Below are 22,925 nucleotides of genomic sequence, written 5' to 3'. Positions count from 1 at the left end.
ATGACCTCATATTCATAACACATACACACACGCTTCGCTATGATACGCTTTGATGCTGTCACATTTGCATTTGATTTTAATATGAAATTAAACAACAACAGCCTTAGATATTAAGAACACATACGAAATAAGTATATTCAAAATTAATTTATTCATTCTTAAAAATTAATTAATAAACAGACTCAGGGCAAAATATACACCTGTGCAGAGGGGCTCAAAATAAATGAGGATCATGCCTTGCTGATTTTGTGATAGTGATATTACTGGGGCATTGTGTTAACTGATACTAAGGAGCACCACCTTGTTTAATGTCTATTTTTACTTTAACGTCTTTTATTACTGGCAGCTTTACAGATACCAATGATTTCCTGAAAGAATTAACGGCCGGGGAGTGGACTAATGTGCACCTCTGAATTTCAATATGAACTAAAATCTAATGAGCTCATTCGCTACAGAAACGTCTGATTTGCGACTCCCGTTAAGACAGCCCCCACGTTCTGTTGCGTTATGTGTATATACTGTGTATTACTGTAAAACAAACTTAGATTTGGATTCAAAATAAAAGCGATCTTCAAGGGAATGTGATTTCACTATTAACCTACTTATTTAGTCCGTCACTAATGATATATATATATATATATATATATATATATATATATATATATATATATATATATATATATATATATATATATATATATATAAAATCACGAAATAAATTTAAAAAAATACTATGAGCACCAAATACATTTCAAATTTAAATAATAAAATATGAAAAATGTACCAATAAACTAATTTAAAGATTAAGATTTCCAAAGTGGTGTACAGCCATTATGAGTAAACTTGCTGTTTCCATAGAGTAATTTGACTTTAGATCCACTGTGCATACCAACACAGTGTTACCCACTTAATATTAAGTCAGTCTGATATTAGATTTCCAAATAACAGCCCCTCAGAATCACTTATTTCATCTCAATTTTTCATCTGAATTCAAAATCCTGTTAAAAGGAAACTTCCCATTTCCACAGACAAATTTCACTATAGAACCACAGTACACACCCTCACAGTGTTACCCACTTAATCAATATTAAGGCAGTCTTATTTTGGATTTCAAAGTAATAACCATGTGAAATCACCTATATTTTCATCTCAGCTCAAAATCCTATTATAAGGATACTTCCTGTTTCAAATGTGAATTCCACTCCAGATCAACATTATCCACCCTGACAGTGGTACTCAATCAATATCAAGTCAGACTGATTTTGGTTATCACAAATGACTGACTTGATATTGACTGAGTAACACTGTGATCTAGATTTAAACTGGTCTATGGAAACAGGAAGTTTCCTTATAATAGTAGTCTAAATTCAGACAAAAAGAATTCATGTAAGACATTTCTGAGGGCTTTTACTTTGAAATTCATCAGACTGACTTGATAGTGTCACACTGTGAGGTTGCATATTGTTGATCTAAAAGGAACTTATTCTGTGGAAACAGTGAGTTTATTTTTAATGGTTGTAAATGTCATTTGAAATCATAATTTTAAATGTGGTTATTAGAAAGTTTATTATATTTCAATATCTCTGTTATCTGCAATTGTATTACAATACAGATCAATTTCTGTATTGTTAAATATTTCATGATTTGTTATATCATTAATGACTAGATGTGTTGGTTAATGTTGAAATCACTTTGACCTGAAGATTGCTTTTATTTTGAAATCAGGTCTCAGTTTCTCTTACTATAATACACAGTATATGCATATCAAGCATAACAATAGGAGCACTGACAGGTAAAGTGGATAACACTGATTATTCAATTTAATTCAATTTTATTTATATACTACCAAATCACAAGAAACAGTCACCTCAAGGCACTTTATATTGTAAGGTAAAGAAACCTGAAGCTCTTGTAAGGTGTTCACAGTCTGCAGTGGTCAGTATCTATCAAAAGTGGTCTAAGGAAGGAAGAGTGGTGAACCAGTGACAGGGTCATGGGTGACCAAAGCTCACTGATGCACGTGGGGAGCGAAGGCTGGCCACTTGTGGTCTGATCCAACAGATGAGCTACTATAGCTTAAATTGCAGAACAAGTTCGTGCTGGTTCTGATAGAAAGGTGTCAGAATACACAGTGGATCTCAGTTTGTTGTGTATGGGGCTGCATAGCTGCAGACCAATAAGGGTGCCCATGCTGACCCCTGTACACTGCCAAAAGCACCAACAATGAGTGTATAAGCATCGGAATTGGTCCACGGAGCAATGGCTGAAGGTGTTTGATGAATCACGTTTTCTTTTACATCATGCGAATGGCCGGGTGCATGTGCATTGTTTACCTGGAGAACACCTGGCACTAGGATGCACTATGGGAAGAAGCCAAACTGGCAGAGGCAGTGCGATGCCAGCTGGGCAATGTTCTGCTGGGAAACCTTGGGTCCTGACACATACCACCTACCTAAGCATTGTTGCAGACCATGCACACCCTTTCATGGAACGGTATTCCCTGATGGCTGCAGCCTCTTTCAGAAGGACAGTGCCACCTGACACAAAGCAAAAATGGTTCAGGAATGGTTTGAGGAGCACAGCAATGAGTTTAAGGTGTTGACTTGGCGTGCCCCAGACCTCAATCCAATAGAGCATTTGTTTTCTGTTATTTTACAATTCCCTAACAGTAAAGTGGGACACAGCAGGGTCTTCAGTTAAAGGTTTGGTATGAAATTGTAAGATAAAAGATATCACTGTGCTGCTTTGCTTAAAAATAATAGACTTTTCTTAAGCGGTAACACTAGTGACACAACTCTAGAGGACCATTACTTTCTTTTTATATTCTATAATATTTATTTAACATTTTGTTTAGTTAGTTTTGTCATTATGTAGTTATATATGCATTACTGCATTTTAAATGGTTCAAGAAGGTGTAATTATTCAAATAACATATTGCGTATTTTAACATAAGTATTTAAAAAGACAAGTTGTAACCCTGAAGTGATTTTTTAGGTGTAATATTTCAATATAAGCCTAGAGACAGAAAAACTGAAATTTTCATAGAATGACCCAGCTGATTATCTAGTTTTGGCTCATGGAGGGGCAGGGGGTCAGGATTTTTCCTACACACTTTCATACTTCTGGTAGCTACTATACTTAGTACCTACTTTTATGTTGTTTTTGTAAAAATTAGCCTAATGAATCAAATGAAATATAAAGTGTTATTTCAGCTCTTGTGGGCAGGTTGCCCTGGCCTTAACAGGTACATTGAAAACACTTTAACATAAATGATTTTATTCACATTATCCATTAACTACTCAGTTTATATTGCCTTAAACATCTGTTACATTTATTCATTTTCAAAAGGACAAATTTTTTCATAAAATTTTGTGAAAAAATTTTTTTATAAAAAAATGTTAATAAAACGTTTCCTGCAGGTAAACACTGCCCCCTGCTGGTGGTTACTGCCTGAACCTGCCACATGTATTTGCTCATAAATTTCACTCAAATGAAAATGTTCTGTTTATCATCACCGCATCATACCTCAATATCTGATACTGTTAATATCAGGAGGAGAGATACTTAATAAAATGTGGTAAACTACATTTCTTGTTTTCGTTTTGAATTGCTTGTTGAATTTAATTTAAAAATACTCCACTCAACTTTGACTTCGCTCATTATGTTCACTTTGTATTTTTTCGCCATATCGGTAGGTCTCCTGTTGTCCACGTCCCCCGCCCCTATTCCCCTCCACCCTGGAGTCGTGATCGCGCTTTTAAAATCCAAGCGTGGCGGGGAAGGCCGCCGTGAACGCGCTTAGGAGGCTTGACGTCACTGAGGCGCCCTGGCTCTCGTGAGCCGCTGGTACTGCTGGCGAAAAGATGGGAAAATCTGATAGCCATTTATCGAGGAATTAACGTAAAATTACCGATTTTTACAGCTGACTTCTATTTGACAGAGGATTTAGTATTGGCAAGGATTTGACTTCCACCAGACAACGATACAGGTAGTTTATTTGGAGGCTTTCCCCCCCTCTCTTGCTATTGTGTTAGCGAGAAAAAAATAGATTCTTCTTGACCACATAAATTGGATGGACTAGCCTCCATATGTGACGGCGAGCTAACGTTAGGCGTTTGTGCATTTGATATTTCGCTTTCTTTTGTGTTTAGCAGTATCACAGCTATACGTGTGTAAACCTTTGAATGAATAACCGTAGCTTGAAATGAAAAACCGTTGAGCTGAGGAGGAGGAAAATGGATATGGTTTGATATGGGTGTCTCCAAAGCAGACACCGTACGGAGCGGTAGAGATTGTGAAGAAAAAAAAAAGCTTTAATTCTCGTTAAACGTGCCACATTTTTGACGGTGCACACGATTAACTTATCACATCAAACATCTGCCCAGCTACATGACAAACTATTATTTCTGTTTGTATACAAATTTTCAAGCTGAGACCCCCCCCAACAATATCCAGCATGGACAGCCCACCCTTTCCCTCGGTTGCTAGTTTTCATCTATCGTTTTAGCACTAGAAAAACGATCCAGAGAGCCAGCGTTTATTTTGTTGGCAAAATACACGACAAAAACTAACAAGTAGGGTTTAAGCGTCGTTAAAGGTAGAAATGTCAGACTGTACTGTTAGCCGGCATGTTTATTACATTAGCTGCTAGCAAGGCCACACGGACTCAAGGTAATTTCTGTGATTTTTTTATATATATATATATATATATATATATATATATATATATATATATATATATATATATATATACACACACACACACACACACACACACACACACACACACACACACACAGCACACACTTAGACACATTACGTTACAGTGCACATAAGTCTACCAAAGCCTTCTAACATTAGACTATAGATCCAAATTATATGGTTGTGAGCTGAGAACGGTTGTTATAAGATTAGCATTTTGTTGAAGACTAACCTAAAATCACTCCTACCGTTTGGCCTCAAGTAGACTATAGCAGGGACTTTGCTCCCAAGGACCCTTCACTAGAAGAATTTTGTTCTTAGACAGGACTGTGTACAGTTGCATAACTGTCTGTACTGGAGGAGGGTATTCAGTTAAGACAGTGAAATCTACAGTCTCTACTGTAATGGTACATTTTCAGTTTTCATGTGTTATTTTGTGTGCTGTTGCTATGCAGTTGATGGGGAACAATTATGTTTTCTTTGCAGACTGATGTCATCGTTTGTAGCAGTGGATAGTTTCTGTTGGAGGTCTGTTAGCATCACCAGCCCCTGAGAGTGGAGAGCGTCAGACCTCTGTTGTATTGTGAACATTGTGCTCACCAGTTGAAGCTGGATCTCCAACATTGGTGAAATTCACAACCTTGAAATCTGCAACAATATAACCAGATACTAGAGATTGGTCTTCAGATTTTGTAGTGCCTCCCTTCTCTTTAGTCAAAGATGTACGGTAGTGCCCGTTCTGTTGGCAGAGGGGATACAAACCATAGTGGAGGAAGAGATGGAGGTGGTACTGGTAATCAGGCATCTGGCCGTTCTCCTCGCCTACCCCGTTCTCCTCGGATGGGACACCGCCGTACCAATAGCACTGGAGGCAGTGGGGGTGGTCCTGGAGGAGCAGGAGGCAAGACCCTTTCCATGGAGAACATCCAGTCTCTGAATGCTGCGTATGCCACCTCAGGACCAATGTACCTGAGTGACAACGAGGTCGCCATGGCAGGTGACCACCTTCCCAAAACTGGTGGCACAGTGACGACCATGGGGAGACAGAGGGTGACTTATGGGTCGAGAAGTAGCAGCAGTGGAGTTGTAGCAGCAAGCACTCCCAATATCTCCACCTCAGTGCCTGCAAATGCTGTGCTGCCAGCAGGTATGATGGCTGGTGATGCCCTAGCTTTTGGAGACCACCATATGGCCTCCACAGTGCCCCATTCTCTGAGGCAGGCAAGGGACAACACAATACTTGATCTGCAGGCCCAACTGAAAGAGGTACTTTTCTAGTATTTCTCTAAGATTTTCTCAATCTGGAAATTTCAATGAAAAGGTTAACTTCATGGGTTTCACCAATCATATGTTCTCAGGTTCTGCGTGAGAATGAGATGCTGCGGCGAGAAGTGGAAGTTAAGGAAAGCAAACTCAGTTCCTCCATGAACTCTATTAAGACCTTCTGGAGTCCAGAATTAAAAAAGGAGCGAGCTCTCAGGAAAGATGAGGCGTCTAAGATTGCTGTCTGGAAGGAACAGTATCGTGTTATTCAAGATGAAGCACAGGTGAGCGTTTCCTAATGCTTGAATAGACAGAATAGATGTTTAACCCATTTTTTTTCCCTCTAATTCATCAACTGATTTCTTTCAGGTTGAATAGAATTGTCAAACTCGCTGAGCTTAACATGTTTAAGTAGGAAGAAAAAAAGCATTTCAAGCAGTGTGTCAGCTTTAGTGCAAGTGGTTTTCGCTTATTGTTCTCTCTCTGCATTGGTTATTGGCAGTTTTTGAACAACTAGTTAATCCTCTTATACGCAGCTATATGCTTGTGCTTTGTAGATGAAAGAGGGTGGAAGTCTAATGGCAATATTAGCATGTCTATATGTTTTTATAAAATGCTCATCTGGGAAATGGGATGAAAATGGGCAGAAAAGCATATTTAAAAATTGGGTATATGGTGAGTAGCTTTACCACTGCAGGGAAAAGAAGACGAGAACGTTACAAGAGGTAGCAGTAATAAAGGAGAGCTTTGAATAAGATTCAGCATGCTAGAATTTTTACTAATACTAATTGATGATTACTGCTTAGATCTTTAAAGCTTTTAATTTGAAGATTTTATGAAATTTCTCCTTTTTTTTTCCATTTTTATCAACTCAAATGATTACACTTTTTTGACCAGCATCTGCCAAAATTGAGTAAACTGCAGTATACTGGACATATTTTGTATACTTAAATGCAGTCTCATCTGCAGGTAATTATGATTTGTGCTCTTTCTCAATTCTTTTTTCCTTAAAAAGTAAGTGTAGTGATAACAAACTTTGCAAAGGCCAGTTCTAGTTCCACAGTATTCTAGCTGCAGACAGGTATATGTATTGTTTAAAATTTAGAAGAGCAATTGGATAAGTACAGATAAGGTCTCTTTAAATACTCTGTAGTAGATTGTTGGGCTTGTGCAAATTGGGTTTCCTTAATGAAGAGGCATCGTCTTTGTTTCACTGTGATTCTTAATGGGTGGGCAGACTTGTATAATTTGCTCTTTTCACTCCTGCTGAGTCATAGAATCACACTCTGGACTAATTCCCAGTAATGCCTGACTAGCACTGGGTAATCAGCGGGTGCTTTAATTTAAAGATGTCTGCTTTTGTATGTCTCCGTCCTCCTCCCACACTGGCATGCATGCAATGGAAAGCATGTACATGCAATCACGCACACAGCAGTGTACTCATGAATTAACATGAAATTACATTAACTTACACTTATTTCCTTGAGATTTACTCTAACCTTAACTGTAACTATGGCCTGCCTTGATCTTAATCATAATCTTAAAGATAGGGCTGCAACTAAAGATTATTTTGGTAAATAATCTGTCAATTTTTTTTATTGTCTAGTCGACAATTATTTCAATCTTAACTCACCTGTTCAAGCCTGCCCATCTGCTAACATCACCTTGTTGTCTCTTATCACAGTTAAAATAATGACCCATAAAAATACGAGTTTGAAACAAAATAAACTATGAAATAAACAATGCATATTAAAGTGAATGCAATTTTTATTTTTAAATGAAAATATAATGTGCAAATGAATAAAAAGTTAAAGTCCATGCTATCATTGAGTGGAGGTCCAACTATTTAAGCAGATGTGTGCATTATGTTTAGATTTAAATGCAATATTTTGATTTTGAACACAGTGGTTCTAAATCCATACCACAAGCCAGTCTTTCTTCTGATTTGTCCTTCTGTCCTTCCTCTGTTTTATTTGCTGTTGCACTGTGTAATATTACCAGGTGTAACAGTGTGAATTGTCCATCTTTGTCTCCCTATTATTAAAAAAAAAAGTCAGATAATAATAGAACAATCACCAGTTATTTCTAACTAATGACTCCTTTTTGCATGGATAAAAACATTGCCATCTTCATAGGATGCTGCCAGAGATGTTTAATTAGTTGATGTGTTGATGCTGGTGCCACAGAGTTACAAAAAAAGTTTGTATCACATTGCAATTTATACAGTGTAGAAGATGAGCTGTAGCAGATCTAGGGGCAATCTGTTGACTTCTTGTTAGATCAATTAGTAAGTGCATCATAACTGCTGTGTTTCCTGCTCTTTCAGACACCTAACTCTTGTTTCTTCATCAGAGAGGAAGAGAGAAGGGGTGTCTGTGTGTGTGTTTCAGTGCTTGTCTGTGCATGCATTTGCCTGTGTGTATGTTGGGTGTGTGTGTGTGTGTGTGTGTGTGTGTGGGGGGGGGGGGGGGGGGGTCGGTGCAGTCACAGCAGTGAGTCAGCCTTAGTCACGGGGTGGAGAGGGTGATGGAAAGGGACGGTTAGTGAGAGGAGAGGTGAGGGTATCAGAGGGAGGTAGAGGAGGACTATAGTGTGCTGGTAGAAGGAGAATGACAAAGGACAGAAAGGGAGGGGGCAGGAGGTGGAGGACAGAGCGATATGAAGGCAGACACTGACTTCTCTCTTTGTTCTGTCATCTGAAAATGCTTGCAGCTGGTTCAGACCAGAGTGTAACACAGCCTTGTGTTACTGTCTCACAGCAACTCTGCCAAGCGTCTGTGGCGTCAGATGCCACAAACAATGCAATACTATACTGGGCTGATTGTGTTTCACCACTTACATCTCTTTGTATGAAAATGTAACAATGTCCAGCTCCATTCCCATAAAGTGGGGTGGGTGCAGCCCATGCATCATTCATATAATCAATAAAATTTTCACCTTGTCTCCCCCTGTTATAAATAGTCTTGTAATAAAGGCTAGAGAACAGAGAGAAGAGTCAACAATTATATGTGTGTCTCTCCTCTGTCTGTAGCATCTCCAGATGACTGTTCAGGCTCTCCAGGATGAGCTAAGGATCCAGAGGGACTTAAACCAGCTGCTTCAGCAAGATCCTGCCAGTCAAGGAAGGGACCTGGCCCTGACATCTGAACCTACAGAGGAGAACTACCGACGGCTACAGGGTGAGCATGAGAGGCAGGCCAAGGAGCTCTTCCTTCTTCGGAAGACCCTGGAAGAGATGGAGCTGAGGATTGACACCCAAAAACAAACCCTGGCAGCCAGAGATGAGTCCATCAAGAAACTCCTGGAAATGCTGCAGAGTAAAGGTGAGTTTAAGCAGGGAAAATTTAAGTTGTTTAATGAATTTTTCGGTTGATTGATCATTACTGACTATTTTTAATGTCTGCTGGTGCCAGTATGTTCATGTATAGGGTTTGCTAGGAAAACAAGTAAATGGTTTGAAATGCTAAGCCAACCACTTTCATCTATTAACATTTTATTATTTAGTAGGTTTCAGGTTATCACTCTGTTCCAGCCTATTTTCCTTCAGCTCATTGAATGCTCACACACCTGTAGGTCAAATATGGCATTCATTGCTCCATAATCTAGACATGATTTGTCCTTTAAACTCAAACAGGAGCTTAAAATCACCTCAAGCCCATGCACAGGTGTCCTAAAAAATAATTGCATGCTGTCTTCCTGAGGGCACAAAATACAAAGGATATCACATTTGAAGCACCGAAAGGTACAGCAAAGTAAAAGAAACCCAAAACCCCTTCCAAAAAAAAGCAGTTTAAACCGTTTGAACCCTGAGCAGTTTCTGAGCTTTCTTTTAAACTCCTGTCACATTTTTACTCATGCTAGGCTCATTTTAACAGAGCAATCATGGCTAGAAGCCCTAAATATATTCTGTGCAGTATAACAATTTCAGTGCTTAAACATAAAAAAAAAAAAAATTCTCAGACTCATTATTTTACATAAAACAAAAATACTTGAATCAGTATGTGCACTATTTTTCTTTGAGGTCCCAGCTGTTAACAATTGGAAAATTGAGTGTTCACATGCGGTACTTATTCAACAACTGCACATCTACCATAGAAATATAATTCACCATGCATAGACAGTCATGTAAGTCTCCAGAACAGTTAGTGTCCTATAATGGGTGGAATGAATAGAATAGAATAGAACTTTATTGTCATCATACATACAACGGAATTTGTTCAGAACAACCATCCAAGAGAAACAATTAGACTGTATATAAAAGATGGATGTCACCACCATAATGCCAGCCATTGCCTAGCAAAGTTCTGTTGTGAAGCCTTGAGCTGAGCATTATCTTGTTTCAAATCTGGACATGGCAAACAAGGGGTAAATTTGAAGGTCAGTGTATTCTCACAGGCTAGCAACTTGTCAGTCACAAAACTAAAGGCTTTAGCCTCCTTTTTGACTCTAATGAAGGACAGTATTTAAAAAATCAACATCATATTGTATTCATTAAGACTTGAAACTAGCAACTGAGACTAAAAACTTATCAGGAAAGTGTTTACTGAGGTTACAGAGCAAAGGGGGCATTTTCCTGGGAGGCCTAGAAAAAAAAATGCAGGTTTATGGCACTTTTGCCTTGATGCTTGTTTTTAGAGTCAGAAGCTACCTTCCATCTTTTATATACAGCCTATGGCCACACCCTAATTTCTAAATGTCAGTGTGGCAGGTTTTAGGCTTCAGAGGTCTAATAAGTTATATTACACTGCCCATCAGGTTCACTGTTGTGTGCTTTAGTTTTTAGTTTTGTTTTTTTTTGTTAGTTTTTTTATAAATTTGTTTTGCAGTAGATGTACTATCCTCAGAACCCTTGCCTGCTAAACAGATGAGCTTTTTTTTTTTTTTCCTGTGTTTGTCTCTTAGAGTTAAGCACATTATGATGCTTAGGTTGGCTGTTATAAACATCTAGACTTCATAATTGTCTTTTTACATACATCACCATTGTAACAAGTGTTTGTCTTTGCTGGGTTAGGACCATCTGCCAAGGCATCAGAGGAGGACCAGGAGAGGACCAGGAGACTGGCTGATGCAGAAATGCATAGGCATCACCTTGAGAGTTTACTGGACCAGAGAGACAGAGAGATCACTGCACTGAGAGAGGTAATGTCTGGTTCATTCATTGTGACATACGTTACATTTCAAGGCTGTGAGTATGTTTTCCATCATCTTTGGTTTGAATAATAATATACTGAGATTCATCCATCATGTTTCACATCTGACCCAAAAGGAGCTGCACCGTCGATATGAAGGAACCCCAGAGTCCACGAAAACTAAGGCCTTACAAACTGTCATTGACATGAAGGTGAAGATTTAAATAGAGAAGTGTGTGTGTGTGTGTGTGTGTGTGTGTGTGTGTGTGTGTGTGTGTGTGTGTGTGTGTGTGTGTGTGTGTGTGTGTGTGTGTGTGTGTTTGGTGACACTATGCTAAGAGTGATGACCTTTTCACATCAACTTCAGGATGCAAAAATCAACTCAATGGAGCGGAGCCTCAGGGACATGGAGGAGGAGCTGCTAATGATGAAATCCAATGGACTTCTGAGCTGTGAAGAGCGTCAAGAAGAGATGAAGCAGATGGAGGTTTACCGTAGTCACACCAAGTTCATGAAGAACAAGGTCAGAGACTGCATGATCTTTTTTTGTTCTATGCTCATACAGAACACCATAGAAACCTCTTGTTGTTGACCGCCCTTCCTCTTTTTTCCCCACTTTGGCTCATTTTTTCAGATGGAGCAGGTGAAACAGGACCTCTCCAGGAAGGACACTGAGCTGCTTGGTTTGCAGACCAAACTGGAGACGCTAACCAACCAGTTTTCAGACAGCAAGCAACACATTGAAGTCCTCAAGGAATCCCTCACTGCCAAAGAGCAGCGGGCTGCCATCTTACAAACGGAGGTAAAGCATCCATACTCTCTCCATACACTCTGTCACCTAGTGTATAGGTATAGAGCAAGGAAACTCCAAGGGTACATATGTGCAGTAAAAATGTGTTATTTTGATAGTGCTGCAAACAAAAGCACAGAAATGACCACATGCTAAGATGTTTATATCTTACATGTCTGTAAGTTGGTAACTTGTTTTGGCTAGGTGGATGCCTTGCGCCTGCGTTTGGAAGAAAAGGAAGCAACTCTGAATAAGAAGAGCAAGCAGATACAAGAAATGTCAGAGGAGAAGGGAACCCTCAATGGGGAAATCCATGACCTTAAGGATATGCTGGAGGTTAAGGAGCGCAAAATTAATGTACTTCAGAAGAAGGTGACTTTAACAAAGAACAATTTGTACAGTCTCTGAGATTGTTGTGAGATGGCCACAAAGATGCACTGCAGTATGTTTCCAGTGCAAGATCCATTTTGACTGATGGTTACTTGTGTTTTCATTGCAGATTGAGAACCTGCAGGAGCAGCTGAGGGACAAGGAAAAGCAGATGAGCAGCCTGAAGGAGAGAGTAAAGTCTTTGCAGGCTGACACTTCCAATACTGACACTGCTCTCACAACACTGGAGGAGTCCCTTGCAGAAAAGGTGAATTTATGTCAATTGAATGGAATCTGAAGTTAATACTTGTATTAATTTCCATTTGCAGTAATAGATACTTGTTAGTTGATTTATATCTATGTAAGACTTTTGCTTGATTGTTTCCTTTGCCTTTCTTTCTAGGAGCGCATCATTGAGCGTCTAAAGGAGCAGAGAGATCGAGACGACCGGGAGAGGACAGAGGAGCTTGAATGTACCAAAAAGGAACTGAAAGAGTTGAAGGAAAGATTGAGCTTACTGCAGGGAGACCTGTCAGACCGAGAGGTGAGAAACTAATGCAAGAAAAACAAGACAAAAAACAAGCTCACAAAAAAACACAGGCAAACTCTTATTTACTGTGATTCTATTAATATAGCAAAACTCTGCTTGTCAGACACTGAATCACGTTTTTTCTTTTCTTTTCCCTGTTAGACTTAACTTTGCACTGAGTCATGGCTGCATTGGTGTTAATGTATTCACAGCCTCATGCTCTGTTAGTTTAAGCTGGAACAGATTCACCTTTATTTGTATGTATGTGGGTGTGTGTATATGCAGACCTCTCTGTTGGACCTGAAGGAGCATGCATCCTCCTTGGCCTCCTCGGGGCTGAAGAAAGACTCCAAACTCAAGAGTCTGGAGATTGCGTTGGAACAGAAGAAGGAAGAGTGCCTCAAGCTGGAGAATCAACTAAAGAGAGTGAGATACTTCAAATTAAGAAAAAAAAAAAATCAGGCAGCTCACATGGCGTGAAATGATGTCTAAACTACAGCATTCGTTTTCTGTCAGGCTCAGAATGCAGCATTGGAAGCTCAAGCCAACACTGAGCTGGCTGAGCGCATTAAGAACCTCGAACAGGAAGTGGCCCGCCACAGAGAGGATTCTGGGAAGGCGCAGGCTGAAGTGGACCGCCTCCTGGAGATACTTCGGGAAATGGAGAATGAGAAGAATGACAAGGACAAAAAGATCAATGAGCTGGAGAGGTGGGTTCATGTATGTTGTCATTGTGTATGTGGTGGATATCCAGGGGTGGATGCAAGAACATAAATGTATATGTAGCATATTTTATTGTTTGTTCTGAAATAATCTTAGAAGTTTTGATGTTCTATTTTGAAAAATTTTCTATCAAAAATTAGAGTAGCTCCTATATGTTTTTTGTTTTTTTGTTCTTTTTTTTTAAATCCCTGCTATCTTGGACTTCTGACCTTGGTTCCTCACAAGTGATGAAAACCTCATCATCATCATCATCATCAATGACATGGTGTCACTCTGGAGACTGTTGCAGCTGGCACATTAAATCCAGTCTAATTTAGCTTTCTGCTCTTTGGCATCTTAGCAGGAGAGCTTTGAAAGGTGGTGTCGAAATTTTGTTTGTTTCAGTGTTGACATGCTCAGCTACAGACAGCTTCTTTTCATGTTTCTGCAATTATTTTTTGTGTAACATGACCTTGTTAGATACCGGAAAGATGCTGCATAATCCTTGAGCTCCAGCCCTTCTCTCTTGTTCTTCACGTTTGGTTTTTCTCAGTCTGAGTCTGTTTTTCTCTTTACTGCTTTCTTGTCTTTTCACTGGACATTTCCCGCCCCACCAGTTTGGCATCAAGGTTAGTATAAATGCTTTTCTTTCCTCCTCACCCTGACACATTATTTAAAAAAATAAATAAATAAATTGTTCTCTTCTTACCCAACCATCTCTCTGCACCTCCATATTATGTGGAGCTGCAAGCAGTTGTCTTTTCTCCCATATTGAACTCCTTGTTTCTCCTCTTGCTTCTGCTCAGGCTCCTTTTTTCCTTTTTTGCCTTATTGGTTTTTCGCCCCAAGTCAAAGGATGTCTAAAATCTTGCCAAAGCAAGTCTGTAAGATTGTGGATGTGTGTGTCACTTCAGTGTGTTTAAAAATGGCCATCATTTTAGAGGATTATATCTCTTTATGCCCACATTTGTCCTGCAATTGTAAAGTGGGAATGTCTGATTCGTCAAGTACATATCTGACATACAATATTTGTATTTGGTGCCATGACTTTATTTGCATGAGATCCTTTTAGTTATAGTGCCATACACCCATAAGCTCAGTGTGGTAAAATATGGGGCCACGTCAGAAAATGCTTGCTGTGCTCTTTTGCATAAGACACATTTTCACTCTTCTGAGGAATTGGACTGCAAAATGGGTCTGATTTGTCCTCTTGCTCCAAATAAAATATATAAAAACTGACTTCCTGTATCCCAATGGCATTCCTATAGGCAAATGAAAGACCAGTCAAAGAAGGTGGCATCACTGAAGCACAAAGAGCAGGTGGAGAAGAGCCGGAATGCCCGATTAATGGAGGAAGCCAGGAAGAGGGAGGACAACCTGTCTGAGACCTCCCAGCAGGTGAAGGTGAGGCTTACCAGTGGATGATTTGGACTGTGCAAAATCTGTAGGAATGTTGCTGCTACTGCTTTGCTTGGTCAGGGAATAATGGGGCAAATTTGACCTTTCCTTCCTTCTGGTATTATGAAGGACACTTTACGCCAGAAGACAGAGCGCATAGAGGAGCTGGAGGAGGCCTTGAGAGAGAGCGTTCAAATCACTGCTGAGCGAGAGATGGTGCTTGCACAGGAGGAGGCTGCCAGGTCACTCCAGGAGAAACAGGTACACTAACACACAAGCATGGCAAAGCAATATTTATCAGCCAGGACCACGCCTGTAGTACACGCATTAAAGAAACTGCAGTTCTTTCTCTCGCCTTTTTTGCTGCCATTGTTCTGTTGCTCATCCTTTCTTTTCCTCCCTGCCTGTCCCTCCTCTTGCCTCCTCTTCTTTCTCAGTTCTTTTATCTCTGCTTGTCGTTTTCTCTTGTTTTCTCTCTGCTACACACCGCCTCTCAGAAGCACTCACTCAAACCAATGCATGAGTCCAACCTCGCCAACTTTAAGTGGTCTAAGGTATGAGCCCAGTATGTGTAACCCCCCCCCCCATCAATGAGCAGTGACTCTTACAGGGGATGGACACAATAAAAGCAACACTTCTGCAGTTAATGCAGTCATGTGGAACAATCCTGCATAGGATATAAGTGTGAATTTTTGGTAATTAAGGGGGCTTTGAGTTTGCTGCTGTTTGAGGGACTGCATGTGTTTGAAACGTGTTGGTGTTGTTTCCAGCCCATGTAATTTATGCTCCTTTGTTTACCTGCTGTTTGCTTTTAAAACGACGCTCATTAAAGTTTACATTTACATGAAAATGCCAATTAAATTTGTACTTTGAGGATGAATTATTCATTAATTCTCCTGTTCAGTCTGTTGTGATTAAGTATATATTAATAAAAAAATAAAGGTACATAAAGTACATAACAGGTAAATGAAATCTACTCTTACGTTAAAAAAAATATGTTTATAGCTGATTCCTAGTCTTTCCCATCAGTTCACATGAATTCTGCTGCCCGTCCCTCTTATGACTCGTACATGCTGACAGGTCATCCAAAGTGTCTTTTCTAGAAAAAAAGCCCCATCCTTTTCCCTAATGGATTTTAGGTAATCCATTTTACTCCAATAAATGTTGAACTGTGTCTTTGTATGTTCCCAGATGGAGGAGCTGCTGGGAGCCATGGAGAAGGTGAAGCAGGAGCTTGAGTCCATGAGGGCTAAGTTGGCCTCCACTCAGCAGTCTCTGTGTGAGAAAGAGGCTCACCTCACAACCCTGAGAGCCGAGCGCAGGAAACACCTGGAGGAGGTCCTGGAGATGAAGTACGATGCACACACAAACACACATATACACACGCACGCACACAGTAGGATTGCATAGACTCTGGATTATTGATCACCACCTTAATCTTGTAAAATGTCATCCAATTCTGGCTGGCAGGCTAATGCAATGAATAATAAATGATAATCGAGCTATTTACTTGTGTGGGTAAAATGCCACGTTGTTACATCTCCACCTAACAGGCAGGAGGCGCTGTTGGCAGCTATTAGTGAGAAGGATGCTAACATTGCACTACTGGAGTTGTCATCCTCTAAGAAGAAGAAGACCCAGGATGAGGTGGCTCAGCTGAAGCGGGAGAAGGACAGACTGGTGCAACAGCTCAAGCAGCAGGTGAGGAGGAGACTGATGGTGTTCACAGAGGGGGGAAACTGACTGAAAGTCATAACAGTGGTTTTGGGAGTCTTTCAAGGTTTACGGCTGCTAAATGCAGGAAAAATCTTTTCAAATGACCTCTATAAAATATAAAGGTAAAATATTTTCCTTTAATAACAGTGCTGATCTAGCAATTATTTAGATCCTTTCCTTTGTTAAAATTAGCAATGCTGCTCTATGAAAACACTCCATTACAAGTGATATTATAAGTATTAAAAATAAAAGTACTAATTCTGCATCCATCATCTTAGTTGAATCAAGAAAAATCATATTCTTTAAAATAAGTTTGTAGTGTGTCTGCCCGTAAGGGTCATGTATCTCTAAAAATCAGCTTTTCAGAAAACCTGGGTACAACTTGATTAGCACTGAGTATATTAAGATGTATTAATATAGTAAAAAAACCAGCAGATTTAAAAGGATTGAGCACTGTGTGATGTTAACTGTGGGTATCCACACTGGGATAAAAACTAAACAGCTGGTGAAACAGCACATGCTGTCAACCAAGCTGGTTTCTCTTTATATGCCAGTATGAAAATGCCTGTTGCTGCCTGTCCATGTTGAATTTTCTCTGTTTTATCAAACCCCGCATGGCACAAGTTGACGTTGCATCTCCATCATCAGAATCTTTGGAATTTTTTTGGCCTGACATGGAATGACCCCATGGTGAATAACAAGAGAAAACTTATCTGATGAGATGGTGAATCAGACTAATTTGCGCTTTTACTTTCTGCTTCGTTCTCCCATCAAAGAGCACAGGTTCATTCCCAATGTGCATGAGCAGACTGCCGAAAAAAATTATAGATTAAATAATAAAATTAGAATAGATTTCTACTTTTAACAGGATTTCAGACTGTAGTCCCAAAATCTAAGGGGTTAAACTTTAAAAAATATGGCCAAAATGACAGATTCCCTCTTCATCCTGCTTGCTTGTGTGTTTTTTTTTTTTTTTTTTAATTCTTTATCTGAAGTGGAGAGTAAACAACATAGATGATTTCAGGCTTCCAAATCAGGGCAAAATAATTTTACAGAAGGTAATAAGATGCCTGCTGAAGGGCTTTCTGTTATGAAATGGGGCTGTAATGTTGTCCAGACTTCTAAATGTATTTTATATTTTCATTAATGGCGGGAGGATAACCCCATCGTTGATGGGTCTTGTTTTTTTTACAGACCCAGAACAGGATGAAGCTGATGGCCGACAACTACGAAGATGACCATCTGAAGACTGCGCCTGACCAAGCAAATCACAAACCCTCTCCAGATCAGGTAGTTTTATTAACCACCATAAACCTCTTTGCTAAATTTTTCTTCTATTGCTTTGTTGCCATGTCTGTAAGTGAGGTTGAACTCACCGCTTGCTCTTTAAAGGAAGCTAAAGTTTGGACATGGAAGTTTTCTGCTGCTACTTTTCTTGTCTGTTTACACACTAACCAGATGTTCTTTCCTAATGCTGCAATTGGCTTACCTTGTGACTAACAGGATGATGAGGAGGGTATCTGGGCGTAGCCAACCTTTTGCCCACCCCCTCCCCTCTCTCTCAGCCATTTTGTTCAGAAGGGTGAGCTCGTATGAACAGCCAATGCTCCGCTGGCATGTATACTTGTCTTCCATCTCTCTGTGGTTTTTCAACGCGTATCACTTCTCACAAACTCATCCTGTGCTTCAGCAATCATATACTGCTTTTTTTTTTTTTTTTTTTTTTTTTTTTATGGGTGGAGAATTCTGTGTTTGTGTGTTTGCATGTGGGAGCCCTGAGTGTCATCACTTCAAACTAAAGCAGCTTAGCTTTGCATGTCACTGCTCTGAAACTAATGATTGGCTTCTGACGTTTGGCTCAGACAAACAGGTGTTGGTTAATGGTTTTAAACTTGATCTAATTAGTGGTTTAGTTAGTTGCTTTGTAGGACACTTTGTTGAACTGCACAAATATGTACCCTATCACAGTGGTTCTCAATTTTATTTTTATCTTTTATACTAAAGACACACCAAAGGAAAGGCCAGAATCTTGTGGCACACCTGTGTTAATAATGGCCACTATCATCTGACATGTCATCTGTTCTTTTTTTTTTTTGATTGGTATTGCTGGATGAAGCCACTTTTGAAGGTCTAGATTCGATGTAACACCAGCAGTTTTTCTCCAAGTGTGTTGCCACTCTGTTAGCGTATACCTTGCCTCCTTCACCTTGTTTTTTTTGGTTGGTTGGTTGTTTGAAGTAGGCCAAGTTTCTCTCAGAACTCAGAAGTGCCTGTTTAGCTTGCTTGGCACCATTCGCTCAGGCTGTGGCTTTCATGATACTGTCTGCTGACCATCTTTCTCTTTGGTAAGGTGTTAGGTGACTGCCCTGGTGGGTAGTTTGCTTCATACAATGAAGTGATCTGTTCTCCTCCCTTATTAACCTTTTTGCCATCAATCAGGATGGCAGATATTGATATAATTTACAGTTCATTCATAAGCTTTAGTGACTTTGCTGTTCCAACCTACAATTATCATAAAATCCTGTGGCGCATCAGGAGTTGGCTCGCTGTACATCATTATGCCTTGGAAAACCATCTGTGACCCACTGCTCTGGCTTTAGGACTTTAGGCAGGAATTTTGGCTCTCATGTGAGATGGTGATGGACATGCATGTTAAGGCTTATGCTTTGTTTTGTTTTGTTTATTCAAGTGGTGTCTTGTGCTTGGTTTTTTTTTTTTCATTCTCTTCAACCACAACTGGACAGTCACTCTTCCTTTTGTAAATCTTACATATGCATCTTGTTTCTTTTCTTGTCGTTTTCCTCCTATTCACCACTTTCTCTCTTCTCCCTCACATCTTGCAGATGATACCCCCTCTTCTAGCCCTGTCCCAGAACCGCAGTAAGCTCAAACTTTACATCGCCCACCTGACAGACCTCTGCCACGATCGAGACCCTAGCATCCTCAGCCAGCTCACGCCGCCCGCTCACTACCACCGCAGCGACCCTGAAGACTGGGAGGAGGACCTCCAGAAAATGAGTGCCGAACAGGTAGTGAAGAAACTCTGTCATCGTGTGACGTTCATTTATGAGCTATGTATTATAGCAGTCTTTTCATACATATTACATTTTATTTTTTGGAGCATTTAGATGGCAGATATATTTCTGTAAATGACAATTAAAAATAAGCTTTTAGGAAGTTGCCTGGATTTAGCGAGGGGAAGCACAGAGAGAGAAAAAGATGATCTCTGTTCAGTAATAATTTTCAAGCCCAAAACATGACTTAACATATCAAGGCAACTGAAAAAGTTTAAAGTATTGAAGATCAACAGGAAGTTATTTCAGTAAAAAAAAACAATTATATTGTTTTTTTTCCTGATATATATTTTTAAGAAGCATGTTTAGGAAGCCTCTTATTGTGGATTGTGCAGATAGTTGTATAGAAATGTTGTTTAAAAGTCTTTCCTGCCCTTTTTCCTCCAGTTGGAGCGGGAGCTGGAGGTGTGTGAGAAGGAGAGCGGAGAGCTGCAAGAATACGCCAACTCTGTTCTCCAACAGATTGCAGACTACTGCCCTGATATCCTGGAGCAGGTCGTTAATGCCCTGGAGGAGTCTTGCTGAAAACTCTGACCTCAGACACAACCCGGCTGAGTCCAGGTCTCCCTACCTCCACCCTCGAAAAATAAAAGGGAGAAAGTTGAAGAGAAAGAAGGGGCATTATCTCATCCTGCTGGACTCTTCTTCTTCGTGTCCCTCATTTACCCTGCAACAAACTTTCAGGACCTCTGAGTGCTTTCCTGTCCCATATGCTAATCTATCAGGCAGGCAAAATCAAATTAGGGATGTTCACAAAGTCTAAAATGCTGTTAATTATGGCACTTGCCACATGCAATGACAGCCAACATAGATTTAATGTGCACACCTCATCACTGTCAGGCAGACAATAGCACACTGTCAGTTGTTGAAAAATAAGTACATTGTTTAGTGTTTGTGAACACACCTAATTAGATTTTTGCCCTTTTTAAGTAAACTTTGAAAAATATCAGTGAACACTGGTAACTTTAGACTGGGAAAAAATATCGTTGAAAGAAGCAGGCTTGCACACATAGTCTTGGAGAATACTGCCAACTTTCTTCTCCTTAGACAGCTTTATTGATAACAGGAACAATCCTTTATATGTCAGTCTTTTACCCCTTGGATTCCTCTCATGGATCTTTCAGGTGGGTAAATTTATTTGTTTCTCTGGACAGGAAAGTACTTTTTTTGGTCTTGGAGAACTGGGGAGCTGCTACATCTCGAGGGAGCACAGAGGAGCGGAGTTCAGTGGGTAAACAAGTAACAGCTTATTTTGTATTTTGGTCAGTGAATAGTAACACTGACTACAACATGCATATTCTCGAAGAGCTTTGGATCTGTCCATGTAGCTTGGATTAGGATGTAGGTATGTTACTGTCAGCATCTGTGGCTGGGTCATTAGAGGGGGGCAAGGTCAGATTTTAGTTACTATGTTCTCAGCAGATGAGAGAGAGAGGATTTTAAAAAAAAAAAGAAAAGCATTTTTATTATTGGTGACGAATTAAGTTTTAGATGGTTTTGCACACTTGTTCACTTGTTTATGGGGTATGCAATGTTTGTTTTGCGAACGTTTTAGTGGCCTTGGAGCATGCAAAGAGATGAGTACTGGACCTATCGCAGGGATATTTATTCCTCTGTAATACTGGTGCTAAGGCGTGGTGTAAGAAATTACGATCTGATCATTCAGTCTCATCCAAAGTTCCTTTAGATGGTACTTAAAGCCCACCTGATCCTAAGTTTGTAGACTGAATCGCTGAAGAAAACAAGTGATGCCTCTGTTGTTGTGTTTTTTGAACTCTTCAGGGCTGTGGTTTTTAATTACTAAGTGCATCTACATTTCCAGGAAGGTCACTTTTCTGCAGATTTTGACTTTTTAGATGAGTTTGTAAATAAAGTGATATTTAACACGTACAGTGACTGAATAAAGGTAACTAGGTGGAAGGTGTTGTGCATTCTCTTAAAAAATATATTGGAAAAGTTAAAGCGGTGCAGTTGTCTTTGTGTCTAATTGTGTCTGGAGGACAAAGTGTGTGTGTGTGCGCGCGTGTCAGTACTGCCATAATTTGCGGAAAGTCACGTTCAATAGAGATATATATATATATATATATATATATAAATATAATACATATATAAATATATAAAATGTTTACTGTATCGATATGCATTGAATGTTTGCACAGAATCTTGAAGGGCAGGCTGCTCTGAACAAAATGACTGTCAAGTTAATGTCCTCAGCAGAAACACAGGAAAGAAGTGTCAAAAAAAAAAACAAAAAAAACTTGTGTCAAAATAATGTGTGAACTACAAATGTTTTCAAACCGTGACTGTGTGATGGGAGAGTACTTTTCTTGCATTTATTTCTAATCATCTTTTTTTTTTAATATATACATATTTTCATCAGAGGGTGATGTAAATGTATTATCTTGAGATTCCAGTGTTGTCTTTTCTTCTTATGTCAATGGTTTTGGCTGTTTGATGTCAATGGCAGACTGAGCCTGATGGGTTAAAAATAAGTCTCCAACCATCTTCTGCTGTCTTAAGAGAAACAGTGTTATACAACAGTGTGAAACTGCACCAGTATACATCTAAAAATGACTTCTTTTTTTTAAACAAACATCCTATATACATTGTAGATTTACAGATGAATTTGAGAGGAAGGGCGTACTAAAAAGCAAATGCCACCTTTTGTGTTGGAGGATGCTAGTTGGATACTTGTTCTTGTACTTTGAGTAAATTTCATTTCCTATTTGTAACCTGTCATCAGTACAGAAAAGCATTTTTCAGAGTCCCCTCCCCCCTTACGTTGGCCTGTGTCCCTGCCCTTGCCTTAATTTCTCTTTCTTGAGTCCTGTTTGTGGAACACAGAGCTACTTAAGGGGCTTCTGTCAAGTTCACAGTATTTGTTTTTCTTTTGCATTTGTATAAGAAATGTACTGCCTTCTGTCTGTTCATGTTAAGAATCAAACTGTGTAAAAAGAAAGCAACAGACATGTTAGTGAGTCATTTGGATTTTGTATGTATGTAAATAAATAAATTATAAGCCTTGTTTTCTTGTTAAAGAATATTTAATTTATAAATGAAGGTTTTTTTTTTCTTAATTCATATTTTCCTTTCCCCACCTCCTCCCCTTGGGTCCTATTCCTTCCCTCCTCAGAAACGGAAGAGGAAAGGAAAACAAAAAAGGGAGGCATCAAGACTTGGCATACAGAAACATTCCTGAGAGACTTTGGTCCATGTTGACATGATAGTATCACACAGTTGTTGCAGATTTGTTG

The 22,925-nt window shown here is 39.5% G+C and overlaps 1 protein-coding gene across 4 annotated transcripts; it reads left to right on the top strand.

Annotated features, from left to right (window-relative positions):
- The first annotated feature begins 3,811 nt into the window (after window positions 1-3,811).
- On the top strand, window positions 3,812-21,950 carry LOC115781838 (ELKS/Rab6-interacting/CAST family member 1). Of its 4 annotated transcripts, XM_030731716.1 has the most exons (22): window positions 3,812-3,988; window positions 5,188-5,967; window positions 6,060-6,248; window positions 8,996-9,287; window positions 10,976-11,103; window positions 11,231-11,305; window positions 11,461-11,616; window positions 11,728-11,895; window positions 12,088-12,255; window positions 12,383-12,520; window positions 12,656-12,796; window positions 13,067-13,207; window positions 13,298-13,491; window positions 14,101-14,112; window positions 14,752-14,887; window positions 15,011-15,142; window positions 15,382-15,435; window positions 16,073-16,233; window positions 16,435-16,582; window positions 17,792-17,887; window positions 19,441-19,626; window positions 20,059-21,950. In XM_030731716.1, the coding sequence occupies exons 2-22, from the start codon at window positions 5,422-5,424 to the stop codon at window positions 20,194-20,196; spliced, it is 3,399 nt and encodes a 1,132-aa protein (XP_030587576.1). In that variant the 5' UTR covers window positions 3,812-3,988; window positions 5,188-5,421; the 3' UTR covers window positions 20,197-21,950. The 4 variants fall into 4 exon arrangements, 3 of the variants coding, with proteins under 3 accessions (XP_030587576.1, XP_030587574.1, XP_030587575.1); XR_004020099.1 differs by lacking the exons at window positions 15,382-15,435; window positions 20,059-21,950 and adding an exon at window positions 18,101-18,179 and having other exon boundaries at window positions 19,441-19,579; XM_030731714.1 differs by lacking the exon at window positions 15,382-15,435 and having other exon boundaries at window positions 20,059-20,196.
- Window positions 21,951-22,925: the final 975 nt, after the last annotated feature.

The sequence above is a fragment of the Archocentrus centrarchus genome, chromosome 6, assembly GCF_007364275.1.
Source record: "Archocentrus centrarchus isolate MPI-CPG fArcCen1 chromosome 6, fArcCen1, whole genome shotgun sequence".
NCBI classification, from domain to species: Eukaryota; Metazoa; Chordata; class Actinopteri; order Cichliformes; family Cichlidae; genus Archocentrus; species Archocentrus centrarchus.
This window is presented reverse-complemented; position numbering and strand designations above follow the sequence as displayed.

Bases quoted from the DNA above. Each gene is read 5' to 3' on its own strand.
- LOC115781838 (XM_030731716.1), top strand. From the start codon at position 5,422: ATGTACGGTAGTGCCCGTTCTGTTGGCAGAGGGGATACAAACCATAGT. The intron at 9,288-10,975 runs GTGAGTTTAAGC...TTGCTGGGTTAG, and splicing joins GGAAATGCTGCAGAGTAAAG to GACCATCTGCCAAGGCATCA. The intron at 19,627-20,058 runs GTAGTGAAGAAA...TTTTTCCTCCAG, and splicing joins AGAAAATGAGTGCCGAACAG to TTGGAGCGGGAGCTGGAGGT.